At 44.6% G+C, this 27,776-nt stretch overlaps 1 protein-coding gene and 4 non-coding genes across 6 annotated transcripts in view; all 5 read right to left on the bottom strand.

Moving 5' to 3' along the window:
• CLCN2 (chloride voltage-gated channel 2) overlaps positions 1–27,776 on the bottom strand; it is a 143,325-nt gene that overhangs the window by 52,226 nt on the left and 63,323 nt on the right. For both annotated transcript variants that reach the window (XM_087965430.1, XM_087965431.1), the window contains exons 5-11: positions 27,504–27,637; positions 25,659–25,736; positions 22,390–22,468; positions 6,276–6,401; positions 3,336–3,420; positions 3,127–3,228; positions 829–913 (exon numbers count right to left, since the gene is read on the bottom strand). In XM_087965430.1, coding sequence (XP_087821556.1) covers positions 829–913; positions 3,127–3,228; positions 3,336–3,420; positions 6,276–6,401; positions 22,390–22,468; positions 25,659–25,736; positions 27,504–27,637 — 689 coding nt within the window. The remainder of the gene's footprint in view (positions 1–828; positions 914–3,126; positions 3,229–3,335; positions 3,421–6,275; positions 6,402–22,389; positions 22,469–25,658; positions 25,737–27,503; positions 27,638–27,776) is intronic.
• LOC148130988 (5S ribosomal RNA) lies at positions 13,594–13,712 on the bottom strand. The gene has a single exon (XR_015749666.1). It is a non-coding gene; the product is annotated as a 5S ribosomal RNA (ribosomal RNA).
• Positions 14,076–14,194, bottom strand: LOC148130987 (5S ribosomal RNA). Its single transcript, XR_015749646.1, has one exon. It is a non-coding gene; the product is annotated as a 5S ribosomal RNA (ribosomal RNA).
• On the bottom strand, positions 14,547–14,665 carry LOC148130986 (5S ribosomal RNA). The gene has a single exon (XR_015749645.1). It is a non-coding gene; the product is annotated as a 5S ribosomal RNA (ribosomal RNA).
• Positions 15,825–15,943, bottom strand: LOC113427888 (5S ribosomal RNA). The gene has a single exon (XR_003372910.1). It is a non-coding gene; the product is annotated as a 5S ribosomal RNA (ribosomal RNA).

Genomic DNA, 27,776 nt, shown 5'->3' with positions numbered 1-27,776 from the left:
TCTCCCCAAAACAGGGAGAAATTCTGTCCAAACTCAAAGTACATATAAATTATAAATAAAAACCAACACAAACCACACTGCAGCAATTAATGAGACAAGGCAGGATAAGCGATTTAAGACATCAAAAGATAATGAAACACACACACTTGGGAGGACGTCAGAACTCAGATAAGGCTTCACAAACCAGAATAATTTCATGCTTTGCTTCCAGCAACTTTGCAGTGCGCGGTTTGCCCTTTTAAACAGTCTTCCCAGCTGCAGCCAATGAAGGGGATCAGAGCCCTTTCCTCCCCCGTAAACCATGCAACTCACATTGCTCCCTTATCCATTCCTCCCTGTGTGCCCTAGGATGAAGAGGGGATGGCCCTGGGTCTCCCTCTGAATGCCCAGCTGGACTGTGCCCTTCCCCAGTTTCCCCCACAGCCACCAGAGCCACACTCCCACTCCCTGTCAGCTGTTCCACCTCTCCCTTGGAATCAGATTCCAACAGGAACATGACAGTTGGCAATGGACTCACATTTATGACGGTTGCAATCTCCCGGTGTCATATGATCCCCTTTTGCATCCTTTTGACAAGCAAAATCAACGGGGAAGCCATTAACCATAACATGATGGTTAAGTGAACCACTTAACCATCATGTTATTAACTTAAGAACTACAGTGATTCACTTAACAACTGTGGCCAAGAAAGGTTGTATAATGGGGCAAAACTCACTTCACAACTCTCTCGCTTAACAGCAGAAATTTTGGGCTCAATTTTGGCCGAGGACTACCTGTAATTGCATGAAGCCAGACTGGAGAAGTCCACTTTGGGGATTCAAAACTTACCTGGCCTGCCATGAATTGCCCGAAACCAGGTGGGAAAGTCAGCGTTGCTATGAGGAAGGTGACAAGAGCAGGAAAAAGCAGGCGCCTGCCGAGACAGCAAGAAAACAACACAAGGTTACATGACAGCACCTCACAACTTTGCTTCCTGATTCTTTAACCACAAATCCTGGTGCCCTCTGGAAATGCTGAGTGTACACTTAAGAGTTGATGGAAGAAGGAGAAGTATAGGAAGAAAATTAGGTATATTCTACTACGTATTTTGACAGCATCAAAGATAGCATACACACAATGTTGGAAACAAAATAATATACCTTCGGAGGAATTAATAATTCGAAAAATCCTAGATTGTGCTGAAATGGATAAATTGACCTTAAAACTAAAAGACAAAGAGGAGTCAGATTATTATGAAATTTGGTATAATTGGTATAATTGGTTGAGTAAGAAAAACAAAGATAAAAGGAAATAAGAAAGTTACAGACAAAAATATACAAATGTATATAAAGATATATAAATGTAGATATTTAAATGAGATTGGTTTGTATAACGATTTGTATAATAATGAGATTAGTTTGTATAACAATGTGTATAATAATGACGACATACTGTTAAAATTAAGATAAACATGTTTTAAAGTTGAAAAATAACAATAAAAATTATTGGGGAAAAAAAAGAGTTGATTGAGGGATGTCCTAGGCCAGAGTGGGTGGGCGAGTGGCCCTAGTGTCAGATTCTGGCGTTAGCCTGGGCGTAGCTGACTCTGAGATACGTAATTCACTGTCACCCTTGATCCTGCTTCCCACACCCCACCCCTCTGGGTGTATCATCCAACAAAACATGCATGAAGCCAAGAGTCATCAATCATGCTCTCCAATTAGATTTTTGCAGGGCAGCAGCTTCAGTCATCTAATCAGTCTCTGAAGAAAATATGAATGGAATGTACTTTCAATTCCACACTGCTACCTGCTCTTTGAAATTCCCCCACTTCTTTCTGTTGACAACTACAAAACGTATATACAAAATGCTTTATGAGTTGACACCTGGAACCACATTGGCCCTCCCCCATGGGTTGTGGTTTATTGTCAGGCACAAAGAATCTGGACCACATTTCAAGTTGTAGCACAGAAGATTTATTTCCAGCCCATACAAAAGTCACCTAGTCTGTACAAAAGTCCAGTCAACTAATGGTCAGCACAAAATTGGTCCTAGATCAGGAGTTGGCCACCTGAGGCTCTGGAGCCGCATGTGGCTCTTTCATCCCTCTGCTTTGGCTCCTTGTTGCTGATTGGCATCACAATTTTGAGAGGAGCCTCTTTTGGGGGGAGGGGGGGGTGAGCACAGCATTTCAGGAGAAGACTCTATGGCAAGGGGTTGGTTTTCCGGTCGGCTCCACAATTGATAGGGCTTTCGGTTAGGACAGGTAGAGGAAAAAGGACATTGCGCTAGGAGGAGACTCTATGGTGGGGGAACCGGACTTCTGGTCGGATCCAGAATTAAATGAGGGGCTTCCGGTTAGGACCTATGTGGCTCTTTGAGTGTTGAAGGTTGCCGACCCCTGGCCTAGATAAAAGATCAGAGGAATTCAGAGGAGCTGGATTTACAATTGTTTGTGGCAACGTAAGGATTCTAAGCAGATGACACATTTAATTCTGCCCCCATCTCTGCTTGCTCTTCTCCTACATTTATGAAGGCATCTCTTAGTTTCTTGCCCTTTTTGGGAGGGGAGCAGAACAAAACTCTAATTTTAACCCTAAAATAGGCATCACATATTTTTAATTTTTTTAAAATATTAATAAAAGCAAACCCTCACCCACATGTGGGAAGTGATGCCTCCCTTTGTGGGCATCTTCCCGATGTCAACTCAAAAAATATTTCTATTATCTTTTTAGAGTTGCCAACAGAAAGGGAGGGGGAAAGGGGGTTTGAAAGAGCAATAGGGCAGCTTGGAAATCGAAAATGCATTCCATAAATACTTTTTTAAAGATAGTAGCTAGGTGACTGAAGTTTTTGCTGTGCAAATATCTAACTGGAGAACATGATCGATGACTCTTGGCTATGGATGTGTCTCATTGGAGAATATGAATTATGGTACACCCAGGGGGTGGGGGGAAATCAGGGTCAAGGGTGACAATGAGTGATGTGTCTCAGAGTCGGTTACACCCAGGCAGTTCCGGACATGTTAACTCTCAATAAATCCTTCTGAAGTTTTTGGAAGTTTGGCTCGAGACTCATTATTTAATTGGGGTAACACCCTTGCTGTTAAACCCGCTGACCCCAAACCTGGCTCTTTGCATGCCTTACTTTTTCATCAGGAAGCGGTTGATGGTTTTTTGTTTACGCATGAATTGCACAATCTTGCGATTGAAGTAGACAAAGAGAGCTCCTCCGAAGCCACTGGCGATCCTAAATGAAGAAAAAAGAAGTTAGCAGGAGAGGAGAAGGCTGATTTGGGAGGAGGGGGGTCCACATCCAGAGGCAGGGGAGGCCCCACCAAAGCGAGCGAGGCTCACCCAATCACTGCAAAAGCCGGCAGCTCCTGCAGATCAAAGGGGAAGTCGAGCCGGAAGCGGGTTTTGAAAAGAGCCGTGATGGTTTCTGAGGGAAAGAGAACAGGCGGGAGTGAGACACGACAAGAGGGACAATTTAGAGAGTTGAAATGTGTTTGAATATTAGTAGCTCGGGATGGTAGCTAGGCTGTTGGTTTGCACTCCGAGCTTGGCAATTTGCTTGCAAACATTTCATCACCATTCGAGGAGATGTCGTCAGTGCACTTTGTGCTGTGCTGTGCTGTGCTGTGTTCTGACAGACGAGCACAACTGAAAACGTACTGACGATGTCTCCTCGAATGGTGACGAAAACTTTGCAAGCAAATTGCCAAGCCTGGAGCGCAAAACCAAGAGCCTCAAATAAAGGATGTACAGATCTCTCAGGCACTCCTCAGTTTACGACTGTATGGGTAGTCCCAACTTACAACCGTTCCTTTATGATTGTTCAGAGTTACAAGAGAGCTGAAGAAAGTCACTTAGGAACATTTTTCACATTTACGACCGTTGTAGCATTCCCCAGGGTCACGTGACCAAAATTCAGATGCTCAGCAGCTGACTCATATTTACGACAGTTGCAGTGTCCAAGGGTCATGTGATAGCCTTTTGTGACTAAATCTACTAAAGACCTTGTTTCAGGAATTAAAAATCCTGCCTGGCTCCCTGCAACATGCTTTAACTAATTAAAATGAGGTTGAATTATCCGTAATTCAGTGTGTGATGGGCATCCAAGCTAGGTTAAATTCTACAGGCCAGAGGTCTCCAAAACCTGGCAACATTTAAAGACTAGTGAAGTTCAACTCCCAGAATTCCTCAGCTGACTGAGGAATTCTGGGAGTTGAAGGCCCCAAGTTGCTAAGTCTGGAGACCCTGCTATAGACTGACAATGTTTGGGCAAGTCTGATGAATTTTAAGATTCATGGTAAGCTATCCTGACTTTAGCAAAATAGGCCAAATACAACACATTTGGAGGAAAAAAAATATGACCTATGATCTCTCCCACCTTACATCTGGGTCGTTGTTTCAGAATTCCACACCAAATGTACAAAGGCTCAGAAAATACCCGTGTTTCTCCAAAAAGAAAGCCTTGCTGTTTTTTCGGAGGCCAAAAGAAAATAATTCTTTTGATCTCTGAAAAAAAAAAGAAACAGCTAGGTCTTCTTTTTGGAGGGTTCTAATTATTCAGTCTGAAGACGAAATGGAGGCCGGGGCAATGCGTGCAAGTGGCAGCAAGTAGCTGCAGAAGAAGGCGGGGCAGGTGTCAGGGTGTGCAAGGCCTGGTAAGTAGGGCAGCTCCACCCCCCCCCACATCCCCACCCTAACTTATTTTTTTACCTGTGTGCCTCGCCCCACCCTCTGAGCCCCAGGGTGGGCAGGGTCTTAATTAGGGCTAATTTTGTGGGTGGGGCTTAATTTAATTGCATGCACTCAAAAACATGGTAAGGCTTCTTTTCAAAGTGGGTCGTTTGGAGAAACACAGTATCTACAGACCCCTTACATTCTGGACCTAAACTCTTTCAATACCTCCCCTCACGACACCATTATAGGGCACTGCATGCCAAAACGAGCAGACACAAGGACATTTTCCCCCATGATATCACTCTGCCAAATACCTAAATTCCCACAGCGCTGTTTTATTCCTAAGGCTATTTACCCATGTAGTAAGGCTGTGTTGCCATTATTATCCTTTTCATCTTTCCAATGACCTTCTCCTATCGGTTTCATCTTATCACTTATCACTTGGTGGTTTCTATCTTATGATTTACGATTCTTATGACTTACAATTTATCGCTTCGTTGTTTCTATCTTATGATTTATGATTCTATCTTATGACTTACGATTTATCACTTTGTTGTTTGTATGTGCACTGAGAGACACATTCCTTGTGTGTCCAATCACACATGGCCCGTAAAGAAGACTCTATTTAATGGTTTGGCAATATCCAGGGGTGGGCTTCAAAATTTTTAGCAAGGGGTTGTCTGCCCGGTTGCTGGGTGGGCGTGGCCATGATGGGTGTGGCCTACTCGGCTCCTGCACCATGGGGACGGGGGCATTTTTGCCCTTCCCGGGCTTCGAAGGCTCTCTGGAAGCTGGAAACGGGCCCATTTCCGTCCTTCCCAAACTTCTGGGAGGCCCGTTTTTCACCTTCCCTGATCCTCCACATGCGCTCTGCACTTACCTGCATCCAGGGGTGGGATTCAAATTTTTTAACAACCAGTTCTGTGGGTGTGGCTAAGTTGGTGGGTGTGGCTTGGCGGTCATGTTATTGGCTGGGCGTGGCCAACTCAATATCACTCACATTGAGGCACGCATCTCCTCGCCTGGCCTCTCGTGACTGTGGGGATGCTGCAACAGTCGTAAGTGTGAACAATGGTCATAAGTCACTTTTTTCAGGGCCACTGTAACTTTGAATGGTCACTCCATACAAGCAAAGTACTAACAAAGGAGGGGAAAAAACTCCAGAGAAATTTCAGAGACAGGAAGTCTAGTCCTGCTAAGACTGTAATAAGGGTTAACAGAGAGGCAGTTTCTGTAAGCAACACCAGAATGTTTCCTTCCTGCCTTCCTTACAGGATTAGGCCAGTAATTTCTTCTAACAACTGGTTCTCCCAACTGCTTAGAATGTTAACAACTGGTTCTAGCGAATAGATGAGAACTGGTAGAATCCCACCCCTGCCTGCATCCAAAACGGGCTGCCTGGGGACCCCTGGGAGGGGAGGGGTGGGCGGGACCAGCCAGGTGTGGGATTTGGAGCTTTTCTGAACTGCCTAGAATCTTAGCTAGAGGCTCTCCCTGCGGACACCCAGCAGCCCACTCCTGGCAATATCCCCCAGGCCAGATTCTCATTACACCTGGATGCCACTTAATCCACTCCTGATGTCTTGCAGGAAGAAACCACAACGGTACCTTCATCTTTGTTCCATACCGCGAGGACCCGGAAGATGAACGCGCTGAAGGTGGCCGCGAAGAAACCACGCCAATAGTTGCGGACAGCGAAGAACGTGGAAGTGACTTCGATGCTGAAAAGGACACCTCATGGAGGAAGGAAGGAAGGAAGAAGAAGACAAAAAGTGGGAAATTGCTGAAGTCATCTAAATTCGGCACCATTTATCCAGGTTGTCAACTCTGAAACTAGCTGAGGCCATTTTGGAATAGCTGGAAGGCGGTTTGTAGCCAGGGGTGGGCTTCAAAAATTTTAGCAACGGGTTCTCTGCCTGGTTGCTGGGTGGGCACGGCCATAGTGGGCGTGGCCTAGTTGGCCTCTTGCACCACGGTGGTGGGTGGGCATTTTTGCCCTCCCTGGGCTCCAGAGGCTTTCCTTGAGCTTCCGGAGGGTGAAAATGGCCTCTCCGGGCTCTGGAGGCTCTCTGGAAGCTGGAAACCGGCCTATTTCCAGCCGTCCCGAACTTCCGGGAGGCCCGTTTTTCGCCCTCCCTGAGTCTCTGTGTGTGCCCTGCACTTACCTGCATCCACAACAGGCCATGTGGGGACTCCTGGGAGGGAAGGGAGGGGCAGGTGGGGCCAGCCAGGAGTGTCAGCCTTCAAGATCTTCTACTATTGCTTTGCATCTTTTGGCTGCCATAAGTAACGGGGGGAGGAGGGGGTAAAGTCTGGGAAGCAAGCTGGAGCTGTTATATTCTACTGTTGTGTAAAATAAGGAGGGGGAGTATAAATTCTTGCTTAGGTTTCTATTTCTCGCTTAGCTTTCTTTTCTCTGCGCAACTGCAAACTTTTATCAAAATATGCCAAGGTCAATGGAAAGAGGCCTCATCACCACCTGAAGATGTCCACATGAGCATATTCACAACTTTTAATTGGAAGAATCATTTGAACTATTGGGGGTGGGAACATTTCCATCACTTTGTATATGTGATTTGCATGCCTAATTCCTCAGATTCAGAATTCTATGGTTGCTACCACTTCAATTTCAGTAAAAGATATCTTTTCTCTAATCTAAGGAGTATTTCTTTCTTGAATTTTGAATGGAGCTCCACCTGACATTTGGGGGGATTTGGGGGTTCTCCAAACTGCACAGAATCTTAGCTAGGGGCTCTCCTAAAACCCCCAGCAGCTCACCCTTGCAATTGTAGCCAAAACAATAAACTTTTCCCCTGGGAACCAAGGACATTCTCACAGGTGGCTGGCCAGGGGAGGAGTGAAGTAACCAAGCAACCAGCCAGCACCTTGATTGGACAGCGTGACCAGTGTCTTGGGGGAAAGGGGAAATTTTTACTTATTCGCTGAAAGCCGCGGGAATTTTCAGAGTCGGCTTTCACCAGTTTGTGCCACTACAATGTACCCAATAAATTGTTCTTTGAGGAATCTTCCTGCCTCAGAGTCCTGCTTTCTATGGGTGCAGGGGTTCACGCCAACACAGGTCTTGTATTCTGTGGGTCAGACATTAACCCTGTGGTAAATTGGGTGGCCAATAAATTTTACAAAAAAAGAAACTAACAAACAAACATTGACTCTCCCACAGGTGTTCTTCCTCACTTTTCAAGTTTATCTTTCCTCAGTTTTCAAGAATGCAGCCTCCATTCCAATACACGAGGTCCTCGACTTAAGACCCCCAATTGAGTTCCACATTTCCGTTGCTAAGTGAGCTTTGCTGCATTTTATGACTTTCCTTGCCAGGGTCGTTAAGTGAACCACTGCAGGTGTTACGTTAGTAAGACGGCCGTTAAGTGAATCTGACCTCCCCATTGGCTTTACTTGTCAGAAGGCCACAAAAGGGGATCATATGGCCCAGGGACGCTGCAACCGTCATAAATATGAATCGATTGTCAAGTCAAACATCTGAAAGTCAATCACGTGACCATGGGGAGGTTGCAACGGTCGTCAGTGTGGAAAAACGGTCATAAGTCGCATTTTTAGTGCTGTTGTAACTCTGGAACGGTCACTAAATGAGTGGCTGTAACGTTGAGGGCTACCTGTATCACCTTGAAAAGAACACCGTTAGCCAGAACGGACAGGACCAGAGGTGCCAGCCACACATCTCAATCATTACAAGATTGAGGGTTGGATTGGATGATCTTAGTGGTCTCAGTTCTGAGACTGGGGAGGAATTGGAAGTGAAGAAGCTTATTGGATGAGAAGCAAAACATTTTAAAGAAAAGTCAAGGAAGCCCACTTGCTGTTTGGAGAAAAGCGCTTCTGGGATGCCTTAGATTAATTTAATGGCCCTGAAAAGTATCTGTTTATTGCAGGAAATTGATGAATAGCCCTCTGTGGCTACATCTTCCCTCTTCAAGAAGGAATGACGCACAAAGGCACAACAGACGACAACAAAAAGATTAGAATGAGCCAGCACTAAAAATCCAGAGACTTGAACTTTAAAGCAGGGTCTCCAACCTTGGCAACTTTAAGACCAGTGGACTTCAACTCCCAGAATTCCTCAGCCAGCGAAGCAACTTTAAGACTGGTGGACTTCAACTCCCAGAATTCCTCAGCCAGCGAAGCAACTTTAAGACTGGTGGACTTCAACTCCCAGAATTCCTCAGCCAGCGAAGCAACTTTAAGACTGGTGGACTTCAACTCCCAGAATTCCTCAGCCAGCGAAGCAACTTTAAGACTGGTGGACTTCAACTCCCAGAATTCCTCAGCCAGCAAGCAACTTTAAGACTGGTGGACTTCAACTCCCAGAATTCCTCAGCCAGCAAAGCAACTTTAAGACTGGTGGACTTCAACTCCCAGAATTCCTCAGCCAGCGAAGCAACTTTAAGACTGGTGGACTTCAACTCCCAGAATTCCTCAGCCAGCAAAGCAACTTTAAGACTGGTGGACTTCAACTCCCAGAATTCCTCAGCCAGCAAAGCAACTTTAAGACTGGTGGACTTCAACTCCCAGAATTCCTCAGCCAGCAAAGCAACTTTAAGACTGGTGGACTTCAGCTCCCAGAATTCCTCAGCCAGCAAAGCAACTTTAAGACTGGTGGACTTCAACTCCCAGAATTCCTCAGCCAGCGAAGCAACGTTGAGACTCGTGGACTTCAACTCCCAGAGTTCCCCAACTAGCAAAGCAACTTTAAGACTCGTGGACTTCAACTCCTAGAATTTCTCAGCCAGCAAAGCAACTTTAAGACTCGTGGACTTCAACTCCCAGCTTTGCTGGCTGAGGAATTCTGGGAGTTGAAGTCCAAAAGTCTTAAAGTTGCCAAGGTTGGAGACCCCTGCTTTAAAGGAATTATTTTTAAGCATCCTCCTTCTCTTTCGAGATCTCCGTTGGGCCAAAGGTGATTGATGCTGTCAATCAATATTCATACTTGCAAGGAAGCATAAGCATCAAAAGAAGGAAAGAAGACACCCCCTCATTCATGGCAAATCACATCTATTCCGAGGTAGCCCACACTTACGGCATCTAACAACTCTTTCGAAAACTAAAACGGTTGCAAATTTCAAGTTGATTTGCACTGCAGGAGAACGGCAGTGCAATAAATACAGAAATCAATAAGGTGTGTGACACACCCATGTGGAAGGGTGTATACAAATAGCCCTTGACTTACAACAATTTACTGAGTGATAGTTCAAAATGGCACTGAAAAAGTGACATATGACTATTTTTTCACACTAATCACTAATTTACACCCCACAGACGGTACTTAAAACCAAGGACGATGACTCCACACTACCAACCCAAGCTACTAATAATATTCAAAGACATTTCAAAGAGCTTAAAGTCGCCAAGTTCCTTGGAGGCAGAGAGGAAACTGTTTCCATGCCATTTGCCCCTAAATTACAGCAAGTCAAAGACAGATAGATATAAATACGTTTGCACAAAGTGGCCATTATTGAAAATAACTTTATTCTGTTGGGGGCGGCTGGATTGCAAGGCACTCTCCCTCCTTCCCTCCCTCGTATCACAGACAATATCCTAGCCTCAGATCTAAATATTTTGACAATCCCAAATACACACGAGGCCCGTTTGGAGAATCCTTTGTTTTTAACAAAACGTTTATTTTCCTCCCGGATTCCATTGTGGGGGGAAGGGGGGAGGAAATTATTTCTTGGCAACCTTAAACGCTGCCTGAAATCAAAAGCCACGGAGGAGTCCCTCTGCCCACCACCCGTATCGATGAATGTAAAACAGCATAGGGGTGGATTTGAAAAGAATAAAGCCATTTATTTCTCCGGAAAGGAATTTGCCTTGGCAGCAGCGTGTCCCGGCTCAGCTTTTGTTAGCCAGCATCAAAAAAAGACAACATGGATAGCCTTTTCTATCCTCGCCAAGCTTCCTCTGCCTTCCGCAATCCTTTTCTAACTCCTGCCAAAGCAGGAGACCCTACGCCATTTCTGACAGGTGGCAGTCCAGTCTCTTCTTGAAAGGCTCCAGTGATGAAGCTTCCACAACTCCCGAAGGCAACTTCTGTTCCATGGGTTGATTGCTCTCACTGTCAGAAAGTTTCTCCTTATTTCCAGGTTGAATCTCTCCTTGTTCAGTTTCCATCCATTGTTCCTTGTCTGGCCTTCAGGTGCCTTGGAAGACAGCTTGATCCCCTCCTCTGTGGCAGCCCCTCAAATATTGGAAGACGGCTATCATGTCTCCCCTGGTCCTTCTCTTCACTAGACTAGCCAAGCCTGTAACCGTTCTTAATATGTTTTAGTCTTCAGTCCCCTAATCCTCCTGGTTGCTCTTCTCTGCACTATTTCTAGAGCCTCAACATCTTTTTTATAATGTGGTGAACAAAACTGGATGCAGTACTCTAGGTGTGGTCTTACTAAGGCTTTATAGTGTGGTATTAGTATCTCACTTGATCTTGATTTATATCCCTCTGTCGATGCAATTTAGGATTGCATTAGCTTTTTTGGCTGCCGCTGCACACATCCAGCTCATGGTTAGCTGGTTGTCCAATATTTTATAAAAGAGTTCACAGATAGTCCTTGACTTACGATGACAATTGCTGCCTTTTTAAGACCCCACCATAAACACTTAATTCAGGGCTTCAGCCTAAAACACCTTGCAAAGCAAGGTAGTTCTTACATGAGTTTTGACCCATTTTACAAGCCTTCTTGCCACGGTTGCTAAGTGAATCCCTGTGGTTGTTAAGTGAGTGACATGGTTATTAAGTGAATCTGGCTTCCCCGTTGACTTTGCTTGTCAGAAGGCCGCAAAAGGGGATCACACAAAGCTGGGACACTGCAAACCATCATAAATACGAGTCAGTTGCCAAGCATTCGAATTTTGATCACGTGGCCATCGGGATGCTGAAGGTGGTTTGTTTGGGGGGGGAAAAAGGTCATAAATCACTTCTTTTCAGTGCTGTTGTAACTTTGAATGGCCACTAAACGGATGGCTATAAGTCGAGGACTACCCGAACAAGCGTTGGGAATTGTGTACGGAGAGTCCTCAACTTACGATCAGAATTGAGCCCAAAATTTATGTTGTTAAGTGAAACATTTGTCAAGTGAGTTTTGTTCCATTTTACAAGTTTTTTTTTGCCACGATTGTTAAGTGAATCACTGCAGTTGTTAAGTTAGTAACACGGTTGTTAAGTGAATCTGGCTTCCCCATTGACTTTCCTTATCAGAAGCAGTGGTGGGATTCAAATTTTTTTTACTACCGGTTCTGTGGGCGTGGCTTGGTGGGCGTGGCATGCTTGGTGGGTGTGGCAGGGGAAGGATACTGTAAAATCCCCATTCTCTCCCCACCTCACTAACCTGCTTTCCAGCTCTGTTCTCCTGGGCATCCCTGAAGACTTGTGGACTACAACTCCTAGAATTCCCCAGCTGGCTGAGGACTTCTGGGAGTTGAAGTCCACGAGTCTTAAAGTTGCCATCACTTGAGACCTTCATGAAGAGAATGGACTGCCATTTGTCAGAAATGGTGTAGGGTCTCCCGCTTGGGCAGAAGGTTGGACTAGATGACCTATAAGGTCCCTTCCAACTCTGATTATCCGTTATTACAACTCCTAGAATTCCCCAGCCGGCTGAGGACTTCTGGGAGTTGAAGTCTATGAGTCTTAAAGTTTGCCACTTTTGGTGACCCCTGAAGACTTGTGGACTACAACTCCTAGAATTCCCAGCCGGCTGAGGACTTCTGGGAGTTGGAAGTCCACCAGTCTTAAAGTTGCCAAGGTTGGAGACCCCAATATAGAAGACAGAAAGGGCCTTTGCCAAGGGCTCTCTGTAGAAAAGGATAGCAGGGCTACAAATTCTGTATTACCTGCATCCAGTTTCTGGATGCAGAACTTCTCTAAATCATCCAACTGGGGCCAAATTAAAATGCAATGTTCACCCACCTTGGCAACTTTAAGATACCTGGACTTCAATTCCCAGAATTCCCCAGCCAGCACGGCTGAATTAGGGAATTCTGAAGCTGAAGCAGTGGTGGGTTTCAATTTTTTTTTTACTACTGGTTCTGTGGGCGTGGCTTGTGGACATGGCAGGGGAAGGATACTGCAAAATCCCCACACCACTAACCTGCTTTCCAGCTCCATTCTCCTGTGCAGGGCAACAAAAGAAGAGCCAGCCGATCAGCTGGGACTCATTGGGAGGCAGGAGAATAGATGGGGGCGGGGCCAGTCAGAGGTGGTCTTTGACGGTTCTCCGAACTACTCAAAATTTCCACTACTGGTTTTCCAGAACTGGTCAGAACCTGCTGAATACCCACCTCTGGTCAGAAGGTCACAAAATGGGATCACATCACCCTGGGAGATACTGCAACCGTCATAAATATGAACCAGTTGCAAAACTAATGAATTTTGATCATGTGACTGTGGGGGAATGCTGCAACGGTCATAAGTCACTTTTTGCAATGCCGTTGCAACTCTGAATGGCCACTAAATGAATGGTTGTAAGTCAAGGACTACCCAGACAAGCTTTGGGAAGGGTGCGCATTATTTTGGAGAAGAAGTGCCATTAGCTTTATTATAAGGTTATCTCTTCCTAGGGATTTGGGATTTCCACACGCTCCCTCCTATTCTTCTCCTTATATTTATTATAAATAATTTTTGAAATCCTTGTCTCACAATAGCCTTATTTATTTTCTTGCTAAAACGATTTCTCAAAAAACAAAACAAAAACAGGAGTGCCCCAAGAAGAATTATGTCACTTTAAAGTTTGAAAGGCCCCCAGGTTCAATTTCCCAGCCCATTCTTTGGTCTTCACGGGATGCATTTACTCCAGGAGGATAACGACATGTTTTGAGTTAATAGAAAAGGAAATGAACCACTACCAGAAGCACCGTGATAAGCCCCAAAACGTATTTTGACCTACTTTGAACAAAACAATGTCTACGGCACCCGGTATTCCCAAGCGGTCTCCCATCGAAGTACTAACCAAGCCTGACCCTGCTTAGCTTCCGAGATCAAACGGGATCGGGCGAACTCAGGGCAGTATGGCCGTAGACAATGAATGAGGTTTTTGCTGCTGCTTTTAAGCTGCCTCGCTGCACTCACCTTCCCAATGTTCTGCACAGCCATCAGCAGGAAGACTACAAAAACAGACCCACCATCCCCTGCCCCCAGGCCCTCCATTCCTTCCCCAAAACCAGGATGCCAATTCTAAGCAAGCGGAGGCAAGAGGCTGTGGCCACCCGATCTCAGCCAAAGAGGGCTCGGAGTGGGGAAACCGTAGCGTTGCATTTCCTGCAAGGGGCTGCAATTTGCAGCCAAAGTGGAAGACAGGCCGGAGAGGGAGGAAGGAGGCAAAGGGCTTTTTTAAAAGGTAAAAAGAAAAAAAAAGAAAAGGTATGTCATAAAATTTTTTAAAAAGCCTACAGCACCCGGTATTCCCAGGCGGTCTCCCATCCAAGTACTAACCAGGCCTGACCCTGCTTAGCTTCCGAGATCAGACGGGATCGGGCGCGTTCAGGGTAGTATGGCCGTAGACAATGAACGAGGTCTTCGCTGCTGCTTTTAAGCTGCCTCTCTGCACTCACCTTCCCAATGCTCTGCAAAATGATCAGCAGGAGGACTACAAAACGGACCCATCATCCCCTGCCCCCAAGCCCTCCATTCCTTCCTAAAACCAGGATGCCAATTCTAAGCAAGCGGAGGCAAAAGGCTGTGGCCACCCGACCTCAGCCAAAGAGGGCTCGGAGTGGGGAAACCGTAGCGTTGCATTTCCTGCAAGGGGCTGCAATTTGCAGCAAAAGTGGAAGACAGGCCGGAGAGGGAGGAAGGAGGCAAAGGGCTTTTTTAAAAGGTAAAAAGCAAAAAAAAAGGTTCATAAAAAATTAAAAAGCCTACAGCACCCGGTATTCCCAGGCGGTCTCCCATCCAAGTACTAACCAGGCCTGACCCTGCTTAGCTTCCGAGATCAGACGGGATCGGGCGCGTTCAGGGTAGTATGGCCGTAGACAATGAATAGAGTCTTTGCTGCTGCTTTTAAGCTGCCTCTCTGCACTCACCTTCCCAATGCTCTGCAAAACGATCGCCAGGAGTACAAACGAACCCATCATCCCCTTTCTCCAGGCCCTCCATCCCCCTTGCTGCTGCTGCTGCTTTTCTACGCTGCCCTGTAAAGCCAGGACTCCATTCTAAGCAAGCAGAGACAAAATTAATATAAATATATACCGATATGTGTGTGTGTGCATGGTGCAGATATATAGTATGTATGTATGTATATAGCATGTGTATTTATTTATTTTATTTTACTTATTTATTTATTTATTTGATTTGCCAATTGTTTACAAGATAATAAGTATAAGTGTATACATAGTTGTGAATACATGAAATGGGTACATATAAGAAAAATAAAAGAATAAGAGAAACAATAGGACAGGGACGGTAGGCACGTTGGTGCGCTTATGCACGCCCCCTACAGACCTCTTAGGAAAGGGTGAGGTCAATAGTAGACAGTCTAAGGTTAAAGTTTTTGGGGTTTGGGGAAGAAACCACAGAGTCGGGTAGAGTATTCAGACATTGACCACTCTATTGCTGAAGTCGTATTTCCTGCAATCAAGTTTGGTGCGGTTTACTTTGAGTTTGTATCTATTGTGTGCTCTTGTGTTGTTATGGTTGAAGCTGAAGTATTCATTGACGGGTAGGAGATTGCAATGTATGATTTTATATACCATGCTTAAGTCAGACCGAAGACGGCGTAATTCAAGGTTTTCTAGTTTTAGAATTTCAAGTCTGGTGGCATAAGGTATTCTACAACGAGTAGAAGAGTGGAGAACTCTTCTTGTGAAATATTTGTGTGAGTTATGTATGTGTTTGGGAAGATACGCACTGTCTCTTGAGGCCAGGCTACAGAATTTCCTTTTTAATGTGGGCCAGTGTGCTCACAGTAAAGATCGGGGGGAAAAAAGACAGGAAAAGTTAAATTACCTTAAATATTTTAAATATCTGGCCACCCCAATCTAAGCCAAGTAGGGAAAACGTAGCGTTGCATTTCCTGCAGGGGCTGCAATTTGCAGCCAAAGTGGAAGACAGGCTGGACGGGAAAGCAAGGAGGCAAAAGGCTTTTTAAAAAAGGTAAAAAGAAAAAAAAATAAAAGGTTAAAAAAAAATTAAAAAGCCTACAGCACCCGGTATTCCCAGGCGGTCTCCCATCCAAGTACTAACCAGGCCTGACCCTGCTTAGCTTCCGAGATCAGACGAGATCGGGCGCGTTCAGGGTAGTATGGCCGTAGACGAAATACTTTTTTTCTTGCTGCTCCTTTTAAGCTGCTTCTCGACTTAAATTAACACAACAATAATATCAATTGGCGTTCACTGAATCTACAGTTTTAACAGAGGAATCCACCCCCCAAATGGCCCATGGAAACGATTAGAAAAAAAAAATCTCTTCTGACTAGGCCAGGGGTCCCCAAACTTGTCAACTTTAAGAGTTGTGGACTTCAACTCCCAGAGTTCCTCAGCCAGCTATAGCTGGCTGAGGAATTCTGGGAGTTGAAGTCCACAAGTCTTAAAGTTGACAAGTTTGGAGACCTCTGGACTAGGCCTTTTTATTTATTTATTTCTTTGGTTTGTCAATTGCTTTCAAGATAATAGGTATAAGTAAAACTATAGTAATGAGTACATGGATACATATAAGAAAAATAAAAGAAACAATAGGACAGGGACGGTAGGCACGTTGGTGCGCTTATGCGCGCCCCCTTTTACCTCACCCTTCTACATTTCGCAGCAAGAGGAGCTTTCCTCCTTTTCCTACCTTGGATACCTTTGGGCTAAATTTGCCCCCAAACGGATGGAGGCAACCATGATGGGGACAGAGTGAAAATATTGGGAAGGTCCTTGACTTACGACCACAAGGGAGCCCCACATTTCTCTCACCGAGCGGGACAGCTGTTTAAGGGAGTTGCACCCCCGTTTTACAACCTGCCTTGCTACGGTCGCTAAGCGAATCCCCGCAGTTGTTGAGTTGCCAACGCGGTCGTTAAGTGAATCTGGTTTCCCCATTGACTTTTGCTTGTCAGGAGGTTGCCAAAGGGGATCACGTGACCCCTGGAGGACACTGCAACCGTCATTAAATAGGAGTCGGTGGACAAGGGGCTGAATTTTTGATCGCGTGATTGCAGGGCTGCTGCAGTGGCTGGAAATGTGATAAATGGTCATGTCCCTTTTTTCACCACCGTTGTAGCTTTGAAGGATCACTAAATGAACTGTTGTAAGTCGAGGACGACCTCCTTCCCCTGCTTCTCTTTCCCATTCCCTACCATCCTTATTTCGTTTGTATTTTATATTATGATTTAATATCTATGGAGATTCTCAGTCATCCAGATCATGGTTCTTCCAAAGGTGCTTTTTCAAGAGGCAACTGGACTTTTTGGTTTTTTCTTTTGAAGATGTTTTGCTTCTCATCCAAGAAGCTTCTTCATCTCTGACTGGATGGTGGGGAAATGGAAGGATTTATATTCCTTGCAGATTTATATTCCTTGCAAATAACCAGCTGTCTGCAAGGAGTATCAATGCTTCCATTTCCCCACTATCCAGTCAGAGCTGAAGAAGCTTCTTGGATGAGAAACAAAATGTCTTCAAAAGAAAAAACAGAAAGTCCAGTTGCCTCTTGAAAAAAAGCACCCTTGGGACAACCATGATCTGGAGGACTGAGAATCTCCATAGATATTATTATTATTATTATTTTAATTCATAGATATTAAACATCGAGGACCTGTATATTGCACAAGTCAAAAAGAGGGCTGTGAAAATATTTACAGACCCCTCACATCCTGGACATAAACTGTTTCAACTCCTACCCTCAAAATGACGCTATAGGGCACTGCACACCAGAACAACCAGACACAAGGACAGTTTTTTTCCCCAAAAGCCATCACTCTGCTAAACAAATAATTCCCTCAACACTGTCCAACTATTTACTAAGTCTGTACTACTATTACTATTAATCTTCTCATCACTCCTTATCACCCATCCCCTCCCACTTGTGACTGTACGACTGTAACTTTGTCGCTTGTATCCTAACGGTTTATATGGACTGTTTCCTAGTATGATTTGATTGCTTATTGTACCCTATGACTATTATTAAGTGTTGTACCTGATGATTCTTGACTCTTGACGAATGTCTCTTTTCTTTATGTATACTGAGAGCATTTGCACTAAGACAAATTCCTTGTGTGTCCAATCACACTTGGCCAATAAAGAATTCTGTTCTATTCCTATTCCTATTCTATTCTATTCTATTCTATTCTATTCTATTCTATTCTATTCTATTCTATTCTATTCTTGGATGAGAAGTGAAACGTCTTCAAAGAAAAACCAGAAAGTCTTAGTTGCCTCTTGGGGGGGGAAAAGCACCTTTGGGACAACCATGGCCTGGAGGACAGAGCATCTCCATAAACACTGGAATGAATATAAAAATTCATGGTAGTTCAAAGGAACCTATTCATGGTTGTGGGAACCTTGATTCCCACAAACTGAATGGGGCAGAGGTGGTATTCAGCAGGTTCTGACCAGTTCTGGAGAACCAGTAATGGACATTTTGAGTAGTTTGGAGAACTGGCAAATACCATCTCGGACTGGAGATTTTACAGTATTCTTCTCCTGCCACGCCCACCAAGCCACACCCACAGAACCAGTAGTAAAAATTTTGAATCCGTTTTGTGCATTCATTTCGTAGTCTCAATTACAGTTATATTACATAACATATTGTCAATCCAAACTTATATATCCTAATATCGCTATTACAAAAACATTTGACTATAATTTTATTCATTCATACTTTATGAGATAACGATATTTTAAATGGTTTATTCTATAACAAATCATATAATCATACCAGATCTATCCTAAAAACACTTTATAGATATGATGTCAAATATGTATATATGGAAGAGAGTTGATGTTTTTATGTTCTGTGTTTTTAAAAAAATCAGTAAAATTGTTTTCAAAAAAAATTTTTTTTTGAATCCCACCACTGGAATGAGGCCATTGCCTTAATTAAGGCCTGCAGGCTTGAAGTGATCCTGGCCACACACTTCATTGTTTCCTCCCAGGCATTTTGGAGGGTGGAGGCTGTGCCTTCTATTGATATAAAACCCCCAAGAAGTATTTGTTGGAGGTGCAAGAAAGAGGTTGGAACATATAAACATATGTGGCGGGATTGTGATAGTGCACAAAAAATATGGGATATAGTGTTTAGGGAAATTATAGCACTTTTGATTGTAAATTTAGATACGTCACCGAGAATTGTATTACTGTTACTGATGGAAAAACGGGATATAAATGAAACAAAAAAGGAATTGATTGTAAATTTGATAATGGCAGCTAGATTAGTGAATGGCTAAATATTGGGGAGGAAATTGGGATATTCAAAGAAATGACTGGTATAATGAAATTTGGTGTATGGCAACAATTGATAAATTAACAACAGAAATTAAATTTTAAAAAGGGATGATTAAAACAAACAATTTTAATAAAATATTGGGGGAAGTGTGGGTGGAAGGCAAAGTGAATAAACCTACTCAACAATATATGTCATTTTGGAGGGGATAAGGGCATAATTGGAATATACAGTAAATTTTTAAATTGTTATGGAAGAAGAAATATAAGGGGAAAATGGTCTCGGGGTGGGTGGGTGCACTGTAACATTTGTATTTTTCTTCTTTTTCTTTTTGTATTTAGATGTATATGTACTATGTTTGTATTATTTGTATTTAAAATAAAAATATTAATTTTAAAAAATCAAATCAATTTAATTTATCAATTAATAAAAACGTAATGAACTTAATGTAAGAAGAAACCTAAATCAATTCTTTTGGTTATACTATTAGTTACTGTTATTATACCATTATTATTGCTATTAGTTTGTATGTTGAGATTTATTACTAACCAGTGGTGGGATTCAAAAAAAATAACTAATGGTTCTGTGGGAGTAGCTTGGTGGGCGTGGAAAGGCTTGGTGGGCGTGGCAGGGGAAGGACACTGTAAAATCCCATTCCCTCCCCACCCCACTAACCTGCTTTCCAGCTCTGTTCTCCTGTGCAGGGCAACAAAAGAAGAGCCAGCCAATCAGCTGGGACTCGGGAGGCAGAGAAGAGATGGGGGCAGGGCCAGTCAGAGGTGGTATTTGCCAGTTCTCCAAACCAGCGGTCGCCAACCGGTGGGCCACGACCCACTGGTGGGCCGTGAGAAAATTTTGGTGGGCCGCAGAAAAATCTCACCCCCAGAGCACCCCCACAAAGCAATTAATCTAAGCTGTGCAGAAACACAAGGCTGCGCCGGCCACATGGCCCGTGGGGAACCCTCCCCGCCCACTCACTCCTTACCTGGTAAACTTGCCTGCTAAATTGCTATTTTTCCTTTTTCCGACCATCATCTGTTCTGCTGTGCCGGGAGATTTAGATTAGCTAGGAAGCAGGAGATGGTTGGATTTCCTGCTTTCTAGCTAGTCTTTAGATCTTCAGCTCAGCACAGCCAAACCTCCCTTAGGACTGAAAGTTTGCTTGCAAGCAAATTCAGTGCAGATTCACGGCAAGCAAATTTGAGAGACTGAGCTAGCCGATGGCAGATAGATAGATCACTGAATGATTCTGTGAGCAACTCAATCTGCCTGCCTGCTTTGCTTGATTTTGGGTAAAAGTTGCTCTTTTTTTAAATAAAAAATTCAATATTTACATGCATGGTGTGTTGTGAGTTAATTTTGTGAGTTTGCTTGCAAGCAAATTTTATGTGACAGACTGAGCTAGCCAATGGCAGATAGATAGATATCTGAATGATTCTGTGAGCAACTCGATCTGCCTGCCTGCCTGATTTTGGGTAAAAGTTGCTCTTTTTTTAAATAAAAAATTCAATATTTATATAAATATGTATAATATTTACATACAAGCCATTCCCAGCCAGTCACATGACCACCAAGCCACACCTACAAATCAGGCCACACCCACAGAACTGGTTAGTGGTCCCTGGGATCTAAAATTATGAGTTTGGTGGTCCCTGAGATCCAAAAGGTTGGCGACCCCTTCTCCAAACTACTCAAAATTTCCGCTACCAGTTCTCCAGAACTGGTCAGAACCTGCTGAATACCACTTCTGTTACCAACGTATGTTGCTTGTGTTTTATTTGTAAGTAATGCTCTGCCAATGCAGTGTTATTCAAAAATGCTGATGAATGTTTATGAATGTTATTCAAAAATGTTTACAAAGAAAATTAAAAAAAAAAAATCAAATCAAAACCCTCAGGAAGCCAGGTGGCCCGGGAAAACGTGCCTGGATCAGCATAAGAAGAGAAACGTGCAAGATTTTGGGAGAAGGTGGTGGTGGGGTCCCTTCAGGCGTATGCACCACCCTGGATCAACCTCGGCTGCCTTAAGGCAATCCAGAAACCCTTGAGATCAATCAAACGCGGCACTCTCCTAGCTGGGACATGCAATGTTGTGACGAACCCAGTTTGGCAGCTCTCCCAAACGTCAGTCAACCTGGGCTGAGTTTAGGGAGAGGCTGCTTCATGAACACAGGCAGGGTACCCTTCCCTCCGTTAGCGCCTCTAGTCGGATCCTGGGAATCGAGTCGTGAGCCAGAAAACAGGATTTGGGAAATTTACATCCACGTCTTTGCATCCCAAAAGAGGAGTGGAGTCTTGGGCTCTTGGAGAGCTAACTATGGGTTCCCTCGCTAGGGTAGGCTGGGAAGGTTGATTCTGAATATGATTCCCACCAAATTACGCAATTATAAAAGCATAATGTTGTTTCTCTATCTCAGCAACTTTTAAGACGGATGGACTTCAGCTCCCAGAATTCATCCAGAGTTCTAGCAACTTTGGCCACGTCAGGTCTTTTAAAGAAAGCATTTGTAGAAGAAACAGCTGGAAGGGACAATGGGCCAGACCTTGGTTTGAATACTCCTGGAAAGCCCAATTCTGTGGTCCGAACAATCCAGAGAAACCCCTGTCCCACAGTAAAATTCCCCGTCATGCAACACAATTTCTTCAGATTCTGATTTTAAGCCATCTTACACCTTTCTGTGAGTCAGGGTCTATAGAAAGTTGTTAAATAAATTTAAGGAGCCAGTTTGGTCTAGTGGTTATGGCATCAGGTTAAAAACTAAGAGACAAGAGTTGAAAGCCAGGTGGGTGACTTTGAGCCAATCACCAGGAGACTATGAGTTCTAGTCCCGCCTTAGGCAGGAAAGCCAGCTGGGTGACTTTGAACCAATCACCAGGAGAGTGTGAGTTCTAGTCCCGCCTTAGGCAGGAAAGCCATCTGGGTGACTTTGAGCCAATCACCAGGAGAGTATGAGTTCTAGTCCCTCCTTAGGCAGGAAAGCCAGCTGGGTGACTTTGAGCCAATCACCAGGAGAGTATGAGTTCTAGTCCCGCCTTAGGCAGGAAAGCCATCTGGGTGACTTTGGGCCAATCCCAGGAGACTGTGAGTTCTAGTCCCTCCTTAGGCAGGAAAGCCAGCTGGGTGACTTTGAGCCAATCACCAGGAGAGTATGAGTTCTAGTCCCGCCTTAGGCAGGAAAGCCAGCTGGGTGACTTTGGGCCAATCCCCAGGAGACTGTGAGTCCTAGTCCCACATTCCTTGGCCAAATTCATAAAGAAGCCCCTATTGGGACAGAGTAGGCAGGAAAGGAGAGCTTGTTGGGCAGAGACAAGCACATGGAAAGTTCTGGAAGGAAGTCTTACCACCAATGGGAGCAGCGAAGCAGCACCCAACACCCACTGCACAAGCAGCCGCCAACATTTCAATATTACGGGATTCATTCTGCAAGAGAGAGAGAGAAAGAGGAGGAATAGCAGTTGGCAGGAACGTCCATGGAGATTCTCAGTCCTCCAAGTCATGGTTGTCCCAAAAGTGCTTTCTTCAAGAGGCAACTGGACTTTCCTTTTGAAGGCATTTCGCTTCTCATCCAAGAAGCTTCTTCTGCTCTGACTGAAGATGATATTGTATCCTCACCATCGAGTCAGAGCGGAAGAAGCTTCTTGGATGAGAAGCGAAATGCCTTCAAAGAAAAAGAAGAAAGCTTGAAAAAAAAAAACTCCTTTGGGAACGGTTGGCTGGAAGGCTCCTTAGACTTAGAATAACTTTATTGTCACTTTGAATGTACACTAATTGGCATACATTAAAATGAGTCTTGTACCTCCTCAGCAACGAGGGCTCCGGTGTGAACTTTCCTTCCTTCTAAAACATTCAAATAAAGTTTAACTTTGGAGAAAGGTTGCTGATGTGTATCTTTGGAGAAGGAGGTGAAAGAAAAGGATAGGTAGAAGCTTTAAAAGCTGGAAATCATGGAGTCCTGTACATACAATGGGCCTGTTTCATATAGTAGTGAAGACATCAAGCTAGAAACCAGGAGAATTATGAGTTCTAGTCCCGCCTTAAGCATGAAAGTCAGCTGGGTGACCTTGAGCCAATCATCAGGAGACTGAGAGTTCTAGTCCCGCCTTAATGATGAAAGCCAGCTGGGTGACCTTGAGCCAATCATCAGGAGACTGAGAGTTCTAGTCCCGCCTTAAGCATGAAAGCCAGCTGGGTGACCTTGAGTCAATCATCAGGAGACTGAGAATTCTAGTCCCACCTTAAGCATGAAAGTCAGCTGGGTGACCTTGAGCCAATCATCAGGAGACTGAGAGTTCTAGTCCCGCCTTAAGCATGAAAGCCAGCTGGGTGACTTGAGCCAATGATCAGGAGACCGAGAGTTCTAGTCCCGCCTTAAGCATGAAAGCCAGCTGGGTGACTTGAGCCAATGATCAGGAGACTGAGAGTTCTAGTCCCTCCTTAAGCATGAAAGCCAGCTGGGTGACTTTGGGCCAATCACCAGGAGGCAATGAATTCTAGTCCTGCCTTAAGCATGAAAGCCAGCTGGGTGACCTTGAGCCAATCATCTGAGATTGAGAGTTCTTGTCCCGCCTTAAGCATGAAAGCCAGCTGGGTGACTTTGGGCCAGTCATCAGGAGACTATGAGTTCTAGTCCCACCTTAGGCAGGAAAGCCAGCTGGGTGACTTTGAGCCAATCACCAGGAGAGTGTAAGTTCTAGTCCCGCCTTAAGCATGAAAGACAGGGTGATTGTCTACTTTATGTTTTTTATGGTTTAATGACCCAGAGGAGATTGATTGGATCAACATAAAAATAGTGTGTTGGTTTAGCACTAGGCTAGAAACCAGGAGCATGTGAGTTCTAGTCCCATCTTAGCTACTGGTTATATGACCTTGGGCCAGTCACACTCTCTCTCTGACCCCAACTCACTTCATAGGGTGGTTGTGGTGGAGAAAAACAGAAGTCAGAAGGAGTATTAGATATGTTCGGAGCTTTCAATTAATTTTAAAAAGGATAAGGCCGAATATAAATAAATAACAGCAGAGGATTGCATCAAGGGAAACAAACATCTGCCAATAGCAACATCACTTAGACTTATATACCACTTCATACTGCCTTACAGCACTTTTTGGGCAGTTTACACTCTCAGCATATTGCCCCCAAAAACCTGAGCCCTTGTTTTACCAACCTGGGTAAGATGGAAGGCTGATTCCACCTTGAGCCGGTCAGGGATCGAACTCCAAAATATGGGCAGAGTTAGCCTGCAATACTGCATTCTAACCACTGCACCACCACGGCTCTGTTAAACCTAATGCACAATCCAACCAATGGACGTTCAATCGTGACCCAGTCCCCATGCTGTTCTCCAAAGGGTTAGCAAGCCATTGTGCCAAGAGAAGAGGATTGATTGAGATTTAAACTATAAAGGTGACTGCAGTGTAAGAAAAAGCATCTGTAAGGCAGGTGGGCAGTTTTTAATTTTGATAAACAAACCATCCCTCGGAAGTTGTGGGAGCACCATCACTTGAGGCTTTCAAGAAGAGATTGGACTGCCACCTGTCAGAAATGGTGTAGGGTCTCCCGCTTGGGTGGGGGGTTGGACTAGATGACCTACAAGGTCCCTTCCAACTCTGATCATCTGTTATCTGTTAACCAATAAATAAAATGCCACGGAAATGCTGTTTTTTTTTCGTGGTGCTCCCCTCTTCCGCTAACGTCACGTTGCACAGGGCTAAATTGATATGCTGAGCAGAAATAAACCATCTCCCATTAGGAATCCTTCTTCAGCTCTTACCTTACCTCCCATCTCAGTTGGCCTTTCTCAACTTTCAACATATATTTTTATCCCTAGGTTTGGAAAACAGACCTTCTAAATAGCTTGGACTACAATCCCCATTGTTCTCAGACAGCCTGGCCTTGGAGCACGATGTAACACTAGCTGAGAGGCAAGAGAGTTCGAGAATGAAGTCATGAATCTAATCATAATAGGGAACAAGTCCACAACAGTACTTTTCCTAAGAGTTCAAGAGTGCCTGTAGGACATTTTTTTTTTTTGGCAATGACCATAAAGCAGGCCTGAATTTTGTTTGATTTCTACAAGTTGGGGATTATTATCCTGAAATTATAAATCTTAGGACTGGGAACACAACTTGGAACTGGACTCCTGCCTGTTGTGACTAACCAACAATAAAGGAGAATGTAGAGTTGTTTTTCTTTCAAGGCCTTTCGCTTCTCATCCAGGAAGCTTCTTCAGTTCTGACTGTCAGAACTGAGGAAGCTTCTTGGATGAGAAGCAAAACATCTTCAAGGAAAGTCCAGTTGTCTTTTGAAAAAAAGCACTTTTGGGACAACCATGATCTGGAGGACTGAGAATCTCCAGAGACAATAAAGGAGAATATTTGTAACTCAGGGTTGAAATGAGGGGGTCCTAGGTAATTTCATTACCCAAATTAGGTAACCTCATCAGTGCCTTGATGAGGTTACCTAGTTTGGTAGTGAGACGTCTGCAAGAAAACAACCAAACTGAGAGAGCACCAACGACCCTGATGAACCAACAGTTTGGCGTTGGCCAGCCCTCTCGTTCTTCCTTTCTCAGAGTCCATATTCTACCTTGCAGTCTCAGAGGTAGATACTCACCTCATAAATGCCTCCAAAGACAGAAAGAAACTTGCTGAGGAGGGCTGCACACATGCTGGCTATGTGGACGAAGGGTCCCTGAACAGAGGAAAGGGAGGAAGAATTGGTTAGCAAGAACAGCAGAATGTTGCTAGGGCCCGAACACTTTCAAAGTTTTTATTTTTATTTATTTATCTACTCTGTTTCTATAGCCGCCCCATCTCAATCAATGATTCCATGAGTGGTGTGTCCAGTTAAGGCAGCTGGATTAAGGCAGCCTTGGAAAGAAGCATCACAGGATCATAGAGTTGGAAGAATCACAGGATCGTAGAGTTGGAAGAATCACAGGATCATAGAGTTGGAAGATCACAGGATCATAGAGTTGGAAGAATCACAGGATCGTAGAGTTCATCATGTTCAACCTTCTACGGCAGTGATCCCCAACCTTTCTTATGCCGCGCCCGGTATCCCCAACCTTTTTATGGCGCGGCCCAGTACCGGCATTAGCTGGGTGCCGCTTTTTTTGATGAAAAAGTGCTTCCAGTGACCTCACCAGAAGCACTTTTCATCAAAAAGATAAGCGGCGCTCTTTCAGTGAGCTTTTCCGGGTAGAAATGGCTTTCTACCCGGAAAAGCTCACGAGCGCTTATGCGCGCTTATCTTTGATGAAAAAGTGCTTCCGGTGAGCTTTCTACCGAAAAGCTCACCGAAGCACTTTTTCATCAAAAAGATGGCGGCGCCAGCAAACCAGCGCCCAGTAGGACTTTTCCACGGACCGGTGCCGGTCCGCGGACCGTGGTTGGGGACCCCTGTTCTACGGGATTCACTGCAGGTAGTGAATGAATGAATAGAATGAACGAGCTAGAAGGGACCTTGGAGGTCTTCTAGTCTAGCCTCCTGCTCAAGCAGGAGGACCTATTACCATTTCAGATAAGTGACTGTCCAGAGTCTTCTTAAAAACATCCAGTGTTCCAGCGCTTACGATTTCTGAAGGCAAAGCTGTTCCGCTGGTTAATTGTCTTCACGGTTACGAAGTTTCTTCTTAATTCTAGGTTGCTTCTTAGTTTCCAACCATTGTTTTCTGCCCTGCCCGCTGGTACTTTGGAAAATAATTTGAGCCCCTCCTCTTTGTGGCAGCCCCTCAAATACTGAAAGACTGCTATCATGTCCCCCACTAGTCCTTCTTGTCCCTACACCAGCCAACCCCAAATCCTGCAGCCGTTCTTCATAGGCTTTAGTCTCCAGGCCTTTGATCATCTTGGTTGCTCTTCTCTACACTTTTTTCCCCCCCAAAGTCTCAATATCTTTTTTGTAATGTGTGGTGACCAAAACTGGTTGCATGTACTCCCTGGTGTACTCCCTGGTGTGGTTGCAGTATTCCTTGAGTTACAACCCCAATGGAGCCCAACATTTCTGTTGTTCACTGAAACATTTGCTACGTGAGTTTTGCCCCATTTTACAACCATTTCTGTTATTCAGTGAATCATTGCAGTTGATAAAGGTAGGAACCCGGCTGTTAAGTGGATCTGGTCAGAAGTCTGCAAAAAGTGACCACATGACCTTGAGACACAGCCATGGTCATAAGTATGAACCAATTGCCCAGCATTTGAATGTTGATCACCTGACCATGGGGATGCTACAAAGGTTGTAATTGTGACAAATGGTCCTAAGTCACTTTTTTCAGTGCCGCTGTAATCTTGAGCAGTCCCTGAATGTTGTAAGTCGAGGACTGCTGGTCTCCTATGTTCTCTCAAACTACCTTTCTGCAAGCTGAAGACAGCTGCGTCTTTTCAGCACTCCAGGCAGAACCTGGTTTCCAGGTCTTTCTCCGTCTTGGTAGCCCACAGACCCCCAAGCCCCCCTCACCTCTTTTCCCAAAGGCATCCCGCTGCCTAATGCACAGGTCAGTCCAATGACTTTGGCCACAAAAGTCTTGAGGGTCAGGTATTCCTTCAGCACCACACCACGCAGGATCGTTTTCATTTCTGGGATGCCAGAGCCTGTAGAGGAAAGAAAGACAGAAAGGCAGACAGACGGAAAGACAGAAAGAGAAAGGAAGGAAGGAAGGAAGGAAGGAAGGAAGGAAGGAAGGAAGGAAGGAAGGAAGGAAGGAAGGAAGGAAGGAAGGAAGGAACAAAG

Source organism: Notechis scutatus, chromosome 4 (assembly GCF_049901735.1).
Source record: "Notechis scutatus isolate UNSWTSFEM ecotype Mainland chromosome 4, rNotScu1.2, whole genome shotgun sequence".
In the NCBI taxonomy this organism is placed as follows: domain Eukaryota; kingdom Metazoa; phylum Chordata; class Lepidosauria; order Squamata; family Elapidae; genus Notechis; species Notechis scutatus.
The sequence above is the reverse complement of the archived record's forward strand: the minus strand, read 5'-3'. Positions and strand labels throughout refer to the sequence as shown.